The 19,945-nt window shown below is 38.6% G+C and overlaps 1 protein-coding gene across 9 annotated transcripts; it reads left to right on the forward strand.

Moving 5' to 3' along the window:
- Window positions 1–1,014: 1,014 nt before the first annotated feature.
- On the forward strand, window positions 1,015–18,272 carry LOC121251946 (protein SIEVE ELEMENT OCCLUSION B-like). 9 transcript variants are annotated; one of them, XM_041151360.1, is made up of 9 exons: window positions 1,015–1,254; window positions 14,331–14,448; window positions 14,503–14,759; window positions 14,931–15,035; window positions 15,254–15,702; window positions 16,225–16,337; window positions 16,460–16,602; window positions 16,743–17,234; window positions 17,379–18,272. In XM_041151360.1, exons 1-9 carry the CDS (start codon window positions 1,099–1,101, stop codon window positions 18,030–18,032), a joined length of 2,487 nt encoding a protein of 828 aa, XP_041007294.1. In that variant the 5' UTR covers window positions 1,015–1,098; the 3' UTR covers window positions 18,033–18,272. The 9 variants fall into 9 exon arrangements, with proteins under 9 accessions (XP_041007294.1, XP_041007295.1, XP_041007297.1 ...); XM_041151361.1 differs by having other exon boundaries at window positions 16,228–16,337; XM_041151363.1 differs by lacking the exons at window positions 14,331–14,448; window positions 14,503–14,759; window positions 14,931–15,035; ... (3 more) ...; window positions 16,743–17,234; window positions 17,379–18,272 and adding exons at window positions 1,454–1,710; window positions 1,879–1,983; window positions 2,202–2,650; ... (2 more) ...; window positions 3,691–4,182; window positions 4,327–5,231 and having other exon boundaries at window positions 1,015–1,202; window positions 1,236–1,372.
- Window positions 18,273–19,945: the final 1,673 nt, after the last annotated feature.

The following is a 19,945-nucleotide window of genomic DNA, read 5'->3' on the forward strand; positions in this document are numbered from 1 at the left end:
ACAAACTAAGATTTATGTAAGTTATTTATTTCTATGTTTCTTATTTGGTCTGCTTTCTTGAAGACTTCAACAGTATTGGGGGGGACTCTATTTCATAATAAGGTAGACAGGGAATACCGAAGAGGCCGATGTTTAGGTATTAGCAGAAAGCATATCAATTTGACATGACACTCCCACCTTTAATTTGCATATCAATCTTGCTTTAATGCTTAACTAAATCTTCAATATTACACCTACAAGAAAACAAAGGCAAGGAATCAAATCTGTCTCTCTCTTTTTCACGTTGTTCCAGGGACAAAAATTCTCACCTATCATTACAAGCAAAAAAGGAATCAAGCAAGGAAGGCAACCATAGCATTGGCGTTCAATATGTTTGTCATTGGATACAATCTGACGGCCACGATCATTTAATTCTTGATACTGGTGTGGTCCAACTGTGGACCACGAGATTCATGCAGCTAACATCTTATAAACTATTAAGCAATGAATAGAACGGACCAAAACCGACCCAGAACTTCCAAACAAATGCACGTCCAGGTTATAAATCTACGTTATATAAACATTCATATATAAATAAATATGTTTCTAGTTTTTGTTTGTTCTTCATGCATGAGTAATTTTAAGGGAATAACTTTCTCCAATGTATATGATAATACATAGAACAGATAATCTGGTATGTGTGTGTTTAAATCATTTAGACCCATGGTCTGGCCCTGAACTAACAATTACAGAGTCTGGATCCAGATTTGGATCCTTCTCTCCAAGCAATGCTACTGCTTCAGAATCCTTGACAATGAGCCTGCATGAAACACGACAACCACGAAAGCAAGGCTTCCACTTTTGTGTGTGTGTGTGTGTGTGTGAGAGAGAGAGAGAGAGAGTCTTCCACTTAACGTACAATGGGTTAATTCCAATGAAAGCAAGGAAGTTGATGCAGCTGCGCTTTATTCCCTTTTGATTTTATTTTTTCACGTGTTCTCTCTTTTTGATGGTTATATATAGGCCGGCCAAATTGCAACAAGCACACAAGCCTATTCTCCACCTCGATCCACCACATACCTAGAGTTTCTAACCTTCCTTTGCTTTGTCTTGCACAACATGGACACCCAGTTGGGTGGCAGTTCTTCGCAGCAACCTAATGTTGCTAGTTCTTTGCAGCAACCCACCCGGTCTAACAATCCTTTACAGGTCCCATTTCAGCAACAAAGCCAACTGGGCAATGTGCAACAACCCTTACCCTCCCAACTGGGTTCTGTGCAGCAACCCTCCCAACTGGGTTCTCTTCAGCAATCCTCCCAGCTGGGTTCTCTGCAACAACTCGGCCTGAATACCAATGTGTTACAAGGTTCCCTACAGCAACCAAGTCAGCTGGGTTCATTGCAGCAGCAAAGCCATCTGGGTTCATTGCAGCAACAGAGCCATCTGGGTTCGTTGCAGCCCACTAACCAGCTGGGTTCTTTCCAACCCACCCACCAACTACGTGCTTTGCAGCAACCCAGCCTCACCAACAGGTTCTCGCCTAGTTCTATGCAGCAATTGATCAAAAGTGATCGGAGCATGATAACATTGTCCGATGACAATGTGATGGTGAATCAAGTTCTGGGAACCCATGCTCCCGATGGCCGAGAAGTTGATATTAGACCCCTTCTTTATATTGTTGAGGACATTCTTAATCGTACCACTTTGAGTCCTGAGGGCCTAATGATAGCGGTAATAATACTAATCCTTTTCTTTCAAGAAATTAACAATTCGTGAAAAACAATAAGAAGCATCAGCAAACAAACTTGATGCGACAGATCGATGCATGTCTAATTAATTTATCCCAATTATGCATTTGTCCATTGTTTTCATTGCTTAAGTACTAGTATTTTACTGCAGGGTACCCAAGCACAAGTTGAATACCTGGAGGACAAGAGCCACCAAGCCAATTTCCTTGTCCTGCTTGATGCTCTGTCATATACAATTGATCGAATTTCCTGCGAGGTTGAATCCAATCATATATACAACATTTTATGCTGCATATGATATGTCTATCTCAAATAATTATTTCTCACAAATAGTATATGCAACGTCAATATTCTAATACCTGACCTAAAGATCGGCTAATAATTTCCCTATAGATTATTAAGTTTTATATATGGATCGACATCAATATGTACACATTCATGAAATACTCTATATATACATATATGAATTTTCAGATACAATACAAGGCTTTCGGTGGCTCGGATGCACACCAAACGACACTTTCAATATTTCACCTGGTGTCTTCTTTTGCATGGGATGCTAAGCTGGTGCTGGCCCTTGCGGCTTTTGCTTTGAACTATGGAGAATTCTGGCTCCTTGCCCAGATTTACTCAACAAACCAACTTGCAAGAGCAATGGCATTCTTAAGGCAAGTACCTGGCATCATTGAGCATGCAGGCTTACTGAAACCAAGGTTCGATGCACTAAATGATCTGATCAGAGCGATATTGGAAGTAACCCGGAGTGTAGTTGAGTTTAAAGAATTACCATCCACGTATATCACCCAGGAGGTGCCTGCATTATCCTCAGCCTTGGCACAAATTCCAACTGCTATCTATTGGACCATCAGGAGTATTGTAGCTTGCGCAGCTCAAATAAGCAGCTTCACCAGCTTGGGCTACGAGTATGTTTTTTCTGTCATCGATGCATCCTTCAAAACCTTGAAAATATATATATACACACACACACAAACACTCACATATTTACATGATATAGTAGGACATTATATCACAACTTTTATTAAATGTTTTCTAAACCTTATATGCTTGGTAAATAATATACACATAAATTATTGAAAGGGATATAATATTTTGCATGAACTACTAGTACATTTTTTAATTTGCACCACAAAACTTGTCAAATTGGACCTAAAATTACGTTTTCTAATATATAATTTGCACTCAGTTTGGATGTGAACATTATAAATAACACGTGACAATCTTGATGAGATATATCGTGATTGATGGTGCAAATTGGCGGCTTTGACATTTTTTCATGTGCAAATTAAAAAATGTGGCAGTTCCTGATTATGAGAGTGTAAAATATAATTTTCTCTTGTTAAAAACTATTTCCCGAGTACTAGTGAAAAGTAAGAGTTGCAGTGCTTTTCCCAGCGCAACACTGCTAAATTAATGGATGTTGATAGCAGGTTTGTGGTCTCCACCACAGAAGCATGGGAACTATCCACCCTGACTCACAAGCTCAGAACCATACGCGACCATCTTAAGAAGCAGTTGGAAATATGCAACCAATACATAGGTATATATACATATATAAGTCATTTTTAATTTTGTCAAATATAGATAGATCAACCATGAAAGAAAGAAATATTAATACATGATGTAGTGCTAGCAGTACTGAGAATCTGTCATTAAATGCAGAGGAGAAGAGGGATGTTGAAGCCTTTCAAATGCTCGTCAGTCTCTTCGAGATGGTCCACATTGACAATATGAAGCCTCTCAGGGCCATTATTTACCCCAGGGATGATCTTCAGCCTCTTGTAGATGGTTACTCCAAGAAAAGGGTTGGCTTTTCTAAACACAATATGCATGCATCCCTACCATTAATCATTGTTACAAAACCATATATATACATATATAATATATTAATATGTTACTATATATGATTGATTTTCTGTAACTCATGATGTTTTTACAAAAACAGGTTAATATAGATGTTCTCAGGAGGAAAAATGTGCTACTGCTCATTTCCAGCTTGGACATCTCCCAGGAAGAGTTGTCAATTCTGGAACAAATTTACAATGACTCCAGGGTCCAATCAACGAGGCTAGAGAGTCAGTATGAACTTGTGTGGATTCCACTAGTGGACCGTTCCGTCCCATGGACTGATCCCATGCAAAAACGTTTTGAGAGCCTGCAGTCTTCAATGCCATGGTACACTGTGTACCACCCTAGCTTGATAGGGAAGGCGGTGGTCAGGTTCATAAAGGAGAAGTGGCACTTCAGGAATAAGCCTATCCTTGTGGTGCTAGACCCTCAAGGAAGGGTTGTGTCCCCCAATGCAATCCACATGATGTGGATTTGGGGAAGCAATGCCTTCCCTTTCACTAGCGCCAGAGAAGAAGTTCTCTGGAGGGACGAGACTTGGAGGCTTGAGCTGCTGGTTGACGGCATTGACCCAACAATACTAAACTGGGTGAGCATGCTGCACGCAGTACTAGTGTACATGCATTGTAGTTAATTATACGTGCATGCAGTACTAATCTATATATAGACATGATATAAATTAATGCTTATCATATCCACTTCTCCACTTGTGTACATATTTTCTTATGAACAGATTAAAGATGGAAAATACATCTTCTTGTATGGAGGGGATGACACTGAGTGGGTTCGAAAATTTACGAACACGGCACGCGCAGTTGCATTGGCAGCAGACGTACCCTTAGAGTTGGCCTATGTGGGAAAGGGTAGCAAACGGGAGCAAGTCCGGCGAGTCTTAGCAACTATTGCCGTGGAGAAGCTGGGTCATAGCTGGCAAGACCTAGCCATGATGTGGTTCTTCTGGACCCGCCTCGAGAGCATGCTGTTCTCCAAGATTCAACAAGGCAAGGCTGACGACCACGTCGACCCCATGATGCAAGAGATCAAGAAACTCCTTAGCTTTGACAGAGATGGCTGCTGGGCTGTGCTCTGTAAAGGGTCTTCTGTGGTGGTCAATGGGCATGGGAACTCCATCCTGCCTACCCTGGTTGAGTTTGACAAATGGAAGGAAAATGTGCGCCTTCAGGGTTTTGATGTGGCTTTCAAGAACCACCACGACCTGCTACGAGGTGAGACTTACCCCTGCTGCCGTTTCGAGTTCTCGCACTTTGCGGGAAGGATCCCGGAGGGAATGAGATGCCCCGAGTGTCACCGCAACATGGAGAAGTACACCACTTACCTCTGCTGCCACGATGAGGGCAATACTCCAAACATGATATTGTATAATTAGAACAACCTGATCAACCACTGCATGCATAATTTCCTTCCAGCTAGCTCGCAGCTATATGCACACGACGCTGGTTCAAAATAACAATCGATTGTGTGTGTTTTGATTTGATTTGGTTTTATATCCTTTCATTTTTATATTAATGTACGCAATATATATGAAAGAGTGTGAGAAGGCATGATCTCAGTGGCCATTTTCTGGTCGCTTGTAATGTTTGATGCTATAAATAAGAAGTACTTGGTGTATTTTTTTTTTTTTTTTTTTTTTTAAGCAAGACAATATTAAAGTTGCATTACATATATTCAGCATTCATCATGGGCTAATTATATGACACAGGTGGATCTTTTCCTCTGGGGAAATTCAGCAAACTTGGTGGGATTAGAATTAGGGGATGTTTCCAAGGGCTGCGTAGAAGCTGCCCATTGCGGCACATTGTGTGCACATCGGTTCTTTGTCCGATCGATGAATTTTTACCATAGACCAGTTTTCAAAGCTCTCTAGGTTGTGCTTAATGTCATTGATAGTAGCTTGCATGGTCCAGTCTGTGTTTGGGTTAGAAGAAGTCATTGCATTTACCACCTATTACGAGTCACCTTTGATGGCAATTTTTTTCCTCTTTCTCTGCATGGGTTCTTTTATACCCATTGTTGGGAATAAGTGTAGCTAGGACTAACGCGAAGTATAGTAGCAGAACTAAAACGAAAGAAATTGATGACAATCACACAGAATGAACACCAAGAATTAAGTGGTTCGACTCAAAACGAGCCTACGTCCACTGGTGGGGTCGGTATCGAAGATTTCACTATCAACAGAGATGGAATACAAATCAATACAACAAAACTTCACAAGGAAGTTATCTCTCAAAACTCTCTCTAGACTTCTCTCTCAAGAAAACACTAAAACAAATAACAAATGAATTATGAAGTCTTAACAATGAGAGAGGCGCCGTTTGATATTTATAGGAAAAGTGAGAATTCACTTTTGTGAACATTGGCTCTAGCGAACGTCGAGCGAGTGTCGAGCGAACGTAGATATTCTGCACTTCGCTCAAGCCAACAGTTGTGCGAGAGTCGAGCGAAGCTCTCTGCCTGAACTCGCTCGAGCTGGGCGTCGAGCGAGTGTCGAGCGAAGCTCTCTGACTTGGATATTGCTCGAGCTGAATGTCGAGCTATACTTGAGCGAAGCTCTCTGTCTGAATTCGCTCGAGCTGAATGTCGAGCGAATGTCGAGCGAAACTCTCTGTCTGAATTCGCTCGAGCTGAATGTCGAGCGAATATTTGAGCGAAACTCTCTGTCTGACTTCGCTCGAGCTGAGTGAACCTCCGCTCGAGCGAACCTACGACACTTGCCCTGTTGAATCAGAATTCAAGCCACCTCATAACACCCATCAATGCTGCTGCTGCTTCTCCTGTATTGGAACTGGTATGAGGAGTAAGATCAGTTTTGACAAACAAATTATCTCCTGCATATGTTTTACCTACTGTTGCAATTATGTTCCCTTCCTTCTTGACTGCTACATCAAAATATATCTCATTAAAGTCCCGTGGAGTTTGGTGGTGTAGCTCTTCTTCTATCTGTTTTTTTTTCTTAACCAAGCATTTCTGTGTTCAGCATAGCTTCTTAGAACTGTGGCTACAAATTTCATTGGAGAGGGACAAGGCGAATTGTGAATCACTTTGTTCCTTAGAAACCATATACTATCCATTGTTAAGAGAGCAAACAGTTGAATGTCTAGACCAGCTGTTGAATTGATAATAATGTCAATCCAGTTGTTAATGGTTTGAGTGACAAAATTCCAAACATTGATAGGCCAACTTGAATGTCTCCACAGGATTCTTGAGAAGGCATAGCTTAAGAAAATGTGAAGTAGATCTTCCTCTGCACTACAAAGAGGGCACTGGATTTGTTCTGTTTCCATTTGGATGACTCTTTTAAGATTAGACTTGGTGGAGAGAATGTTGTGACTGACTTTCCATCGGAATAGTTTGAGCCTATCTTGAATTTTGAGCTTCCAAAGCTTTTTCCCATCTAGAAGAATTGTGTTGGATAGGAATGATTTCTTGAGAATTCTTTAAGGCTGCATAGGTTGATTTGACTGGGAATTGTCATGAAGTATGGTGGGTCCAGTTTAAACAATCATTATGAAAATGAAAGTTAATGCTGGACAGTGGTATTTTTTTGGATTTCTTGGACTGTTTCTTCAGTGAAGAGTGCTTGGAGCAGAATAATGTTCCATCTTTTTGGTTCTTCTAGGGTGAGTTCAGACATAGTCATATCTTGGTCCCTCCAAACATTATCAATTTTTGGTATTGGGGTGAAGTTACTTAATGTAGGGATCCAAGGGTCAGACCATACTTTTATTGAGCTACCATTATTAACCCTATAGCAGTAACCAATTTTGACAAAGTCTTTTGTTTGGAGAAATGCTTTTCCAGAACAAAGAATCTATGGGTTTTTTGGTGGTTTCTAGAAATTTGGTCTTGCTCAAGAATTTTTTGTCAAAAGGTTTTTCCACATACTACTCACATTGTTTAGAATTGACCATGCAAATTTGGACAGCATAGCTTTATTGAACATGTTCATTTGTTTTAGTCCTAATCCCCCATGGTTTTTGGACTACAGATAGAATTCCAAGATTTAGGAGTGTATTTTTTTTTTCTCTAAGAGTCTGTTCCCCACCAGAATCTTCTAAAACTAGAGTCTATTGATTTTGTGATTTCTTTTGGCATCATTAGGGAAGACATAGCATATGAAGGAATGAAGCTTGCAATTGATCTGATGAGAGTGGTCCTCCTTGTCTGGCAAATAATTTTTTATTTTCATCCTTGAAGTCTATTTTGGATTTTTGTTAAGATGGCCGAAAACAACTCTTTTTTCTCTGTTCCTATAAAGAGAGGAAGACCCAAATATTGAAGCTTTGGAGGAGAGCTTTTGAGATTCATGAGGTCTTTGATCTCATTTCTTTTGGTGGGAAGGGTATTGGTACTAAAGTACAATAAGGATTTTTTTAGATTAATTTTTTGACCTGACCAGGTGCAGTATTTTTCAAGACAGGAAGAGAAAGCTTGAGTTGTTTGTGTAGTGGCTGAGCCATATAAAATTAGATCATCTGCAAACAAGAGGTGTGAGATTTCTGGGTTGTTTTTGCAAATTTTAATACCTTTGATGTTCCCAAATGTTTCCTTCCAATGAATTAGCCTTGAGAGCACTTCACTTCTCAGCATGAAAAGAAAATGTGAGAGAGGATCTCCCTGCCTAATCTCTCTAGTGGGTTGAATGAGACCATTAGGACTTCCATTAAAAAGGAGAGAGTAGGAAACCGAAATATACATTCTTTGATCCAGTTGATCCAGATTAGGCCAAAGCCTAGAGCTTGAAAGATTTGATAGAGGAAAGATCACTCCATGAAGTCATGAAAAGCTTTTTCCATATCAATTTTTGTTGAACATTCCTTCATCTTTTTTTTTTTTTTTTTTTTTTTTTTTCATATGATAGAAAATCTCTTGAGCCATTATTGTGTTTTCTTGAATAAGTCTTCCAGGTACAAATGTAGTTTGAAAGGGGAAGATGATGTTGGGCCACAGGGTTTTGAGTCTGTTAGCAAGTATTTTTGTTATGATTTTGTAACAGACATTAGAGAAACTTATGGGTCTAAAATGATGAACTTCATTTGGGGAGTCAATCTTTAGAACAAGAGCAATGTTTGTGTGGTTCAACTCTTTTAAAAGCTTCTCATGTGTGAAAAAGCTCTAAATAGCAACTACAAGATCTTTGCTAATAATATCCTAATAAGATTTATAGAATAATATAGTAAAGCCATCAGGACCAGGGGCTTTATTGGAGGGCATTTTGCTCACAATAGCTTGAATCTCATGATCTGTTAGGATTTCACACAAGAGAGAGTTATCCCTATCTGTGACTTTCCTAGGGAAATGGTCATATAGTTCCTCAAGGATCTCAGGATGAGTGGAAGTGAAAACTTGTTGGAAATGTTCAATAAATTTTCCTTTGATGATGGTAGTATCAGAATTCCATTGATTTTTCCCAACTTTTAGACTCTTAATACACTTCCTTCTACGCTTAATGATTGTTGAGGTATGGAAATATTTGGTATTGAGGTCAGTGGTGGTGAGCCAAGTGTTTCTTGATTTTTGTCTCTAGATAGATTCTTCCTTCTTAAGCAGCTCATTGAGATTCTCTTTGAGGTTTTCTTCAAGTTCAGAAGGGGGATGGTCGAATGTTTGAGATTAGACAAAGTTGAGATTTGCAGTCACTTCTAAGTTTTTTTATTCCGGGTTTTTAGAGCTGCTTTTGTAGCTTTGAATTTTTTGCTTAAGATGAAGGAGGCAGTGCCTTGGATTTGAGTTAGCCAAGCTTTTTCAACCACCATAACACTTGAAGAGTTTCTAGTCCAAAACTCTTCGAATATAAAGGATCTGGGGCCTTTTTTGGAACTAGAAGTTTCTAAGAGGACTGGAGAGTGGTCACAGGCAGATCTTGAAAGGTTGGTAGTCTTTACCTCAAGGAAGAGATTATTCCAATCTAAATTTACCACACCTCTATCCAATCTCTCCCTTATATTGCCTAACCCTTGTTTGTTATTAGACCAATTGTGCTTTGGGCCGAGATGACCTAGATTAAAAAAGGCCATTTGTTTCCATATAAAGATGGAGACCTTTCAGGTTGGAGGAATTAGCAGAAGTTTCTAAGACGATTGGTGTGATTTAATAATCTGTTGTTGATTATTTATTTTTAAAATTCAGTCTGCTGCGAATAAATCTATAATTAATGTTATCTCTTTTTTCCATTTTTGCCCTCCATTTTCTTGCTCTATCTTGACTTTTCCTAGATTCTGGTCTTCTTTTTTCTTTTCGATTCTGCCAATTTTTTATTCTAGTTCTTAGCTTAAAATATACGAGTGCAAATAAGCAAGCAGTTGTTGTCTAACATTTTATTTTTCCGATTTTGCCCTCAATTTTCTATTCATTTTCCCGATCTATCCTTGTCTTCTCCTAGGTTCTGGTATTTTTTTGGGTTTTACCAGTTTTTTTTATTCTAGTTCTTATCTTTTTTTTATCACCGTTTGCACCGAGAGATTTTAAGTGTAAAATCAAGTTTTTTAGACGGAAATACCCCTAAGATGTGGCATGTTTATTCTGGATTACATTTCTGCCGCTTCGTATAAAAGTCTTCATCTTATTCGGTTTATATTGTTCCTTATCTTCACAAATCTGCTTTTTTGCTCCTGACTTCGAAATTATCCTCTTTGCTCTTCAGTTCTTCAGTTCTTACGGTATGTTTTATTATGTTTATTGTTGTAAATTAAATATTTCTGATAATTTCTTCTATTATAGATTTACATGAAGTAGTTAATTCTAAAAAATAAATAAAAAAATAAAATAATTTTGGATGAATGGGCAAAAGATATTAAGGAAGCAAGGACAATAAAAATTAAAATAAACATTTCTGCTTCTACTGTTGTTTCTTGATTCTAGATTTTGAAATTCCGATAGCACATATAGATTGTTTCAGCTATGCTAAAATATAGAAGAGAAAACAAATAATATTCAACTATAAAGAAAGAAAATAAACCCCAAACAGAATAAGATAACGAGGCCATAAGAGAAAAATTATGCTTTATATCGACTAACATAAACCACAGAAGGATATGATTATTAACATCTATTCAAATCTATAGAAAAAAATAACCAAAATAAATTATTGCGAAGTGTGAGATAATAAATAAAGAAGAAGAAGCCAATATACAAGAAACGAAAAAAGAAAAATAAATTTCCACATCTGAAAATTTTAACCTAAGAAAAATAAAATAAAAATAATTTATTATTTCGAAGTCTGAGAAGAATGCATATCGAAAAAAAGGAAACAATATATATAAAAACAAAAAATAGCAAATATTAATATTTTCAGATCTGAATGACAAATCCAGAGATTTATAAAACAAAAAAGAAAAATCGAAACTTTTACAAACTCATAGGTTCTACAAAATCTCATATCACAACCAAACAAAAATTATACAAGAAAATAATGAGATTGATATATGAACACGATCTCTTTAAATATGTGAAGATGTGTTGAAATTTATAGAGAAAAAAAAGCCAACACAAATGAACAAAATAAAGAAACAAAACCAATATACACGATAGAAGAAAAAACAAACAAAACAAGGGCTAAAGAAAAACAAAAAATACAAGAAAAATAAAGAACAAACAGAAGAGAGAAAAAAAAGGAGAAGATCAAAGTGAAAGGTAAAAAAAATTTAAGCACACTCAGGAAAAAAAAAAATTCCATTACTTTGTTCTATACACAAAACCATACTATTTTCCTAAATTTTTCCATCAACTCATATCTATAGGAAATTAACAACATGTGTTTATTTACTTACAAATGCATAATGAAATGAAAAAAAAAATAGTGAAAGAATAGAGAAAACGAGAGTGAAAAAAATTTATAGGTAAAAATAAAAAAAAAACTAACACCACTCAGATTTAAATACGATCTATTCAAATATATGAAGATCTATAGATCTATAGAGAAAAAAAAAATTTAAAAATAAACCAACTTAAAAAAAATGTACATCGAGTCAGATCTTTAGGAAGAAAAAAATTTAAACACTCAAAAAAAATTTCAGTCCTTTGCTGTATACACAAGCCCTTTCTCTAAAATTTTACATCACCTCAAATCTGTAGGTCTGTTCATTTACCTACATATCCACGATGAAAGAAAAAAAAACAAAAGAGTGAAAGAAAAGAGAGAATGAATGTGAAAAAAAAAAAAAAAAAATAGACCGGTTTGACGCATCATATTCAGGTGGCATGTGATACCCAGACCGGATTAAGAATAGATTTTCTCTTGAATAGCACATCGTCGTCGTGCAATATTACTGCTTGGAATTCAATGGCTTTAGCGCTCCACAAGCTCCTCAGAAAATCGCCAGCCGCAAGATTCATCTCCGCTTTGCAAAACCACAAGCCCCGAATCCCACTGCACCTCTTATTTTCCATCTCTCCCTTCTCATCGAATCCACCAATCCAAGCTCGTTTCGGACTTGACGCAAAGCAGAGAACTTGACCCGTTCCCAATTCTCGCGAATTTATCCCAGCTTATCATATGGGTCTTACTTGAACCCAATTTGCTCAACTGGGTCGGTCCCATCCGAGACAGTTGACGCGATTGCTGGACAGTGTGGGCGGATAGTGTGGAGAAGAAGAGGAAGAGAAAGATGAACAAGCACAAGTACAAGATGTTGAGGAGGCGTCTCAGGGTGCACAGACTTTAGGTGCCTTTCTTAGGAGAGAGTTGATGATGTTTTGGTGAATATAGCGGATTCGCTAATTTGTTTAATTTGAAATTTTGTTATTTGATACTCAAAACCGCACCTGTATCCTTCCTTTTAAGCGAGATAGTGGAAGATATTGTTTAAAAGTGGGGGTTAGTTTGTATTCCTACTTTTTCTTTCTGGTAATAAGAAGAATTTTTGGAGCTCAGCTTGCTGATGATAGCTTAGGTTAATGTTCAGCTGTTTTGAAGTACGTTGCTATTTAGTTGGTCGTGGAATAGGATGCATCTAATTGAGGTTTATGCTCTTGTATCTATGCACGTATATGCATAACTTCACTGTGCATTTTAGTTTGCATTGTAGCATATGTTTATGTGGTGCTTATTATCTTGGATTTGCTGATGGTGAACTGTTAATGCAAGTTTCGGGACTTTTCCTAATTTGAGTGGGGATCTGGTTCCTTTGTCAAGAAGCACAACTAGAATCATCTATCCGGAATGTGGGTTTTACATGGTGAAATGGGTCTCTCAAATTACGTATTGTTCAGTTAAGGTGAAAGGGGTATTATTTCTGCTGGCATACGTCTTATTCTGTAGTCTTTGGCCTCAATCCCATCATTAGTTATTTTAATTGCGGTTCTCTGTTTTCCAAATGAATTTATATTTATGAAAAGTATTGTTTCAGGGAGGGATGAGAAACAGGGTTTGCATATATATGTGCATATATCTGTCCGTGGAGGTATGATATTAAAGCATGCCTATATCTAATTGCCTGCATCTGGTGCATAAAATTATTAGAAGACACGGGATCAAGGCTGCAATGCTCCAAAATATTTCTTTGTGATCTAGAACAGCTCGAAACAACCCTAATTTCGTAGCCCTGAAAATTTATTCAGAATTGATATTACACCAAATATGGTTGTTTGTAGATCAGCTGAGAAGAAAGGAAGACGATTGTAGATCTGCAACTGTGTCCCCTACCCTATGGAAGCACCTCGGATCTATGTGGTCAACTTCATAAAAGCGGATAGTAGTAAGATTTGTTTTCATTTTACTAGTTTGAAGATTACAGTTGAAAGTATAAAAAGATCAGTTTGCTTCTTTACCAAAGTTAGTCCCAGGGAATTTCTTCTTTTTCAGCTTTGGGAGTTGAGATTGTTTGTTTACTCCACAGCAATCGTAGTTGAGCAATCATTGGATACAATCTGACGGCCACGATCATTTAATTCTTGATACTGTATATTCCTACTGTGGACCACGAGATACATGCTAACATCTAAACTATTAACAATGAATAGAACGGACCAAAACCGACCCAGAACCTCCAACAAATGCACGTCCAAGTTATAAATCTACGTTATATAAACATTCATATATAAATAAATATGTTTCTAATTTTTGTTTGTTCTTAATGCATGAGTAATTTTAAGGGAATAACTTTCTCCAATATATATGATATTTCATAGAATATATAATCTGGTATGTGTGTGTGACAGTGTGTTTAAATAATTTAGACCCATGGTCTGGCCCTGAACCAACAATTACAGAGTCTGGATCCAGATTTGGATCCTTCTCTCCAAGCAATGCTACTGCTTCAGAATCCTTGACAAAGAGGCCATGAAACACGACAACCACGAAAGCAAGGCTTCCACTTTTGTGTGTGTCTGTGTGTGTGTGAGAGAGAGAGAGAGAGAGAGAGAGAGAGAGAGAGAGACAGTCTTCCACTTAACGTACAAGGGGTTAACTCCAATGAAAGCAAGGAAGTTGATGCAGCTGCGCTTTACTCCCTTTCTGATTTTATTTGTTCATGTGTTCTCACTTTTTGATGGTTATATATAGGCCGGCCAAATTGCAACAAACACACAAGCCATATTCTACACCTTGATCCACCCCATACCTAGAGTTTCTAACCTTCCTTTGCTGTCTTGTACAACATGGACACCCAGTTGGGTGGCAGTTCTTCGCAGCAACCTATTGTTGCTAGTTCTTTGCAGCAACCCACCCAGTCTAACAATCCTTTACAGGTCCCACTTCAGCAAACAAGCCAACTGGGCAATGTGCAGCAACCCTCCCAACAGGGATCTCTCCAGCAATCCTCCCAGCTGGGTTCTCTGCAACAACCCGGCCTGACTACCAATGTGTTACAAGGTTCCCTACAGCAACCAAGTCAGCTGGGTTCATTGCAGCAGCCAAGGCATCTGGGTTCATTGCAGCCCACTAACCAGCTGGGTTCTTTCCAACCCACCCACCAACTAGGTGCTTTGCAGCAACACAGCCTCACCAACAGGTTCTCGCCTAGTTCTATGCAGCAATTGATCAAAGGTGATCGAAGCATGATAACATTGTCCGATGACAATGTGATGGTGAAGCAAGTTCTGGGAACCCATGCTCCCGATGGCCGAGAAGTTGATATTAGACCCCTTCTTTATATTGTTGAGGACATTCTTAATCGTACCACTTTGAATCCTGAAGGCCTAATGATAGCGGTAATAATACTAATCCTTTTCATTCAAGAAATTAACGGTTCGTGAAAAACAATTAGAAGCATCAGCGGACAAACTTGATGCCACAGATCAATGCGTGTCTAATTAATTTATCTCAATTATGCATTCGTCCATTGTTTTCATTGCTTAAGTACCACTTGTATTTTACTGCAGGGTACCCAAGCACAAGTTGAATACTTGGAGGACAAGACCCACCAAGCCAATTTCCTTGTCCTGCTTGATGCTCTGTCATATACAATTGATCGAATTTCCTGCGAGGTTGAATCCAATCATATATACAACATTTTATGCTGCATATGATATGTCTATCTCAAATAATTATTTCTCACAAATAGTATATGCAACGTCAATATTCTAATACCTGACCTAAAGATCGGCTAATAATTTCCCTATAGATTATTAAGTTTTATATATGGATCGACATCAATATGTACACATTCATGAAATACTCTATATATACATATATGAATTTTCAGATACAATACAAGGCTTTCGGTGGCTCGGATGCACACCAAACGACACTTTCAATATTTCACCTGGTGTCTTCTTTTGCATGGGATGCTAAGCTGGTGCTGGCCCTTGCGGCTTTTGCTTTGAACTATGGAGAATTCTGGCTCCTTGCCCAGATTTACTCAACAAACCAACTTGCAAGAGCAATGGCATTCTTAAGGCAAGTACCTGGCATCATTGAGCATGCAGGCTTACTGAAACCAAGGTTCGATGCACTAAATGATCTGATCAGAGCGATATTGGAAGTAACACGGAGTGTAGTTGAGTTTAAAGAATTACCATCCACGTATATCACCCAGGAGGTGCCTGCATTATCCTCAGCCTTGGCACAAATTCCAACTGCTATCTATTGGACCATCAGGAGTATTGTAGCTTGCGCAGCTCAAATAAGTAGCTTCACCAGCTTGGGCTACGAGTATGTTTTTTCTGTCATCGATTCATCCTTCAAAACCTTGAAAATATATATATACACACACACACAAACACTCACATATTTACATGATATAGTAGGACATTATATCACAACTTTTATTAAATGTTTTCTAAACCTTATATGCTTGGTAAATAATATACACATAAATTATTGAAAGGGATATAATATTTTGCATGAACTACTAGTACATTTTTTAATTTGCACCACAAAACTTGTCAAATTGGACCTAAAATTACGTTTTCTAATATATAATTTGCACTCAGTTTGGATGTGAACATTATAAATAACACGTGACAATCTTGATGAGATATATCGTGATTGATGGTGCAAATTGGCGGCTTTGACATTTTTTCATGTGCAAATTAAAAAATGTGGCAGTTCCTGATTATGAGAGTGTAAAATATAATTTTCTCTTGTTAAAAACTATTTCCCGAGTACTAGTGAAAAGTAAGAGTTGCAGTGCTTTTCCCAGCGCAACACTGCTAAATTAATGGATGTTGATAGCAGGTTTGTGGTCTCCACCACAGAAGCATGGGAACTATCCACCCTGACTCACAAGCTCAGAACCATACGCGACCATCTTAAGAAGCAGTTGGAAATATGCAACCAATACATAGGTATATATACATATATAAGTCATTTTTAATTTTGTCAAATATAGATAGATCAACCATGAAAGAAAGAAATATTAATACATGATGTAGTGCTAGCAGTACTGAGAATCTGTCATTAAATGCAGAGGAGAAGAGGGATGTTGAAGCCTTTCAAATGCTCGTCAGTCTCTTCGAGATGGTCCACATTGACAATATGAAGCCTCTCAGGGCCATTATTTACCCCAGGGATGATCTTCAGCCTCTTGTAGATGGTTACTCCAAGAAAAGGGTTGGCTTTTCTAAACACAATATGCATGCATCCCTACCATTAATCATTGTTACAAAACCATATATATACATATATAATATATTAATATGTTACTATATATGATTGATTTTCTGTAACTCATGATGTTTTTACAAAAACAGGTTAATATAGATGTTCTCAGGAGGAAAAATGTGCTACTGCTCATTTCCAGCTTGGACATCTCCCAGGAAGAGCTGTCAATTCTGGAACAAATTTACAATGAATCCAGGGTCCAATCAACGAGGCTAGAGAGTCAGTATGAACTTGTGTGGATTCCACTAGTGGACCGTTCCGTCCCATGGACTGATCCCATGCAAAAACGTTTTGAGAGCCTGCAGTCTTCAATGCCATGGTACACTGTGTACCACCCTAGCTTGATAGGGAAGGCGGTGGTCAGGTTCATAAAGGAGAAGTGGCACTTCAGGAATAAGCCTATCCTTGTGGTGCTAGACCCTCAAGGAAGGGTTGTGTCCCCCAATGCAATCCACATGATGTGGATTTGGGGAAGCAATGCCTTCCCTTTCACTAGCGCCAGAGAAGAAGTTCTCTGGAGGGACGAGACTTGGAGGCTTGAGCTGCTGGTTGACGGCATTGACCCAACAATACTAAACTGGGTGAGCATGCTGCACGCAGTACTAGTGTACATGCATTGTAGCTAATTATACTTGCATGCAGTACTAATCTATATATATACATGATATAATTTAATGCTTATCATATCCACTTCTCCACTTGTGTACGTATTTTTTTATGAACAGATTAAAGATGGAAAATACATCTTCTTGTATGGAGGGGATGACACTGACTGGGTTCGAAAATTTACGAACACGGCACGCGCAGTTGCATTGGCAGCAGACGTACCCTTAGAGTCGGCCTATGTGGGAAAGGGTAGCAAACGGGAGCAAGTCCGGCGAGTCTTAGCGACTATTGCCGTGGAGAAGCTGGGTCATAGCTGGCAAGACCTAGCCATGATGTGGTTCTTCTGGACCCGCCTCGAGAGCATGCTGTTCTCCAAGATTCAACAAGGCAAGGCTGACGACCACGTCGACCCCATGATGCAAGAGATCAAGAAACTCCTTAGCTATGACAGAGATGGCAGCTGGGCTGTGCTCTGTAAAGGGTCTTCTGTGGTGGTCAATGGGCACGGGAACTCCATCCTGCCTACCCTGGTTGAGTTTGACAAATGGAAGGAAAATGTGCGCCTTCAGGGTTTTGATGTGGCTTTCAAGAACCACCACGAGCTGCTACGAGGTGAGACTTACCCCTGCTGCCGTTTCGAGTTCTCGCACTTTGCCGGAAGGATCCCGGAGGGAATGAGATGCCCTGAGTGTAACCGCAACATGGAGAAGTACACCACTTACCTCTGCTGCCACGATGAAGGCAATACTCCAAACATGATATTGTATAATTAGAACAACCTGATCAACCACTGCATGCATAGTTTCCTTCCAGCTAGCTCGCAGCTATATGCACACGACGCTGGTTCAAAATAACAATCGATTGTGTGTGTTTTGATTTGATTTGGTTTTATATCCTTTCATTTTTATATTAATGTACGCAATATATATGCAAGAGTGTGAGAAGGCATGATCTCAGTGGCCATTTTCTGGTCGCTTATAATGTTTGATGCTATAAATAAGAAGTACTTAATCTTTCGTTGTTGATTATTTATTTATAAAATTCAGTCTGCTACGAATAATTCTATTTTTAATTATATTATATATACACACATATATAAAGGGTGTTTACCATGAACCATACTGTGTCACCACGTTTTGATTCCTTTCTAATCTATTATTCTTCTTTCGATTTATGATTTTCTCGTTGGTTATAATCAAAACAAAAATAACGAATGCGATCCCATCCTCCTAATCAGAAAAGCACATCGTCATCGGTCGTCGTGCAATATTACTGCTTGGAAATTGGAATTCAATGGCTTTAGCGCTGCACAAGCTCCTCAGAAAATCGCCAGCCGCAAGATTCATCTCCGCTGTGCAAAACCACAAGCCCCGAATCCCACTGCACCTCTTATTTTCCATCTCTCCCTTCTCATCGAATCCACCAATCCAAGCTCGTTTCGGACTTGACGCAAAGCGGAGAACTTGACCCATTCCCAATTCTCGCGAATTTATCCCAGCTTATCATATGGGTTTTACTTGAACCGGATTTGCTCAACTGGGTCGGTCTCATCCGAGACAGTTGACGCGATTGCTTGACAGTGTGGCCGGCCGGGTAGTGTGAAGAAGAAGAGGAAGAGAAAGATGAACAAGCACAAGTACAACATGCTGAGGAAGCGTCTCGGGGGCACAGACTTTAGGTGCCTTTCTTAGGAGAGAGTTGATGATGTTTTGGTGAATATAGCGGATTCGCTAATTTGTTTAATTTGAAATTTAGTTATTTGATACTCAAAACCTCACCTTTATCCTTCCTTTTAAGTGAGATAGTGGAAGATATTGTTTAAAAGTCGGGGTTAGTTTGTATTCTTACTTTCTCTTTCTGGTAATAAGAAGAATTTTTGGAGTTCAGTTTGTTGATGATAGCTTAGGTTAATGTTCAGCTGTTTTGAAGTACGTTGCTATTTAGTTGGTCGTGGAATAGGATGCACCGAGTTGAGGTTTATGCTCTTGTATTTATGCACGTATATGCATAACTTCACTGTGCATTTTAGTTTGCATTGTAGCATATGTTTATGTGGTGCTCATTAACTTGGATTTGCTGATCAGTTGATCTAAAGGCCGATTATTTGTAGATGAGAGCTAGACCTCTAGAGTTAGGTACCCGTGCGTTGCTCTGCATACCTTTTAGCGTGTGCTTATGGTGAACTGTTAATGCAAGTTTCGGGACTTTTCCTAATTTGAGTGGGGATCTGGTTCCTTTGTCAATAAGCACAACTAGAATCATCTATCCGGAATGTGGGTTTTACATGGTGAAATGGGTCTCTCAAATTAGGTATTGTTCATTTAAGGTGAAAGAGGGGTATTATTTCTGCTGGCATACGTCTTATTCTGTAGTCTTTGGCCTCAATCCCATCATTAGTTATTTTAATTGCGGTTCTCTGTTTTCCAAATGAATTTATATTTATGAAAAGTATTGTTTCAGGGAGGGATGAGAAACAGGGTTTGCATATATATGTGCATATATCTGTCCGTGGAGGTATGATATTAAAGCATGCCTATATCTAATTGCCTGCATCTGGTGCATAAAATTATTAGAAGACACGGGATCAAGGCTGCAATGCTCCAAAATATTTCTTTGTGATCTAGAACAGCTCGAAACAACCCTAATTTCGTAGCCCTGAAAATTTATTCAGAATTGATATTACACC

The sequence above is a fragment of the Juglans microcarpa x Juglans regia genome, chromosome 2S, assembly GCF_004785595.1.
Source record: "Juglans microcarpa x Juglans regia isolate MS1-56 chromosome 2S, Jm3101_v1.0, whole genome shotgun sequence".
Classification (NCBI taxonomy): Eukaryota; Viridiplantae; Streptophyta; class Magnoliopsida; order Fagales; family Juglandaceae; genus Juglans; species Juglans microcarpa x Juglans regia.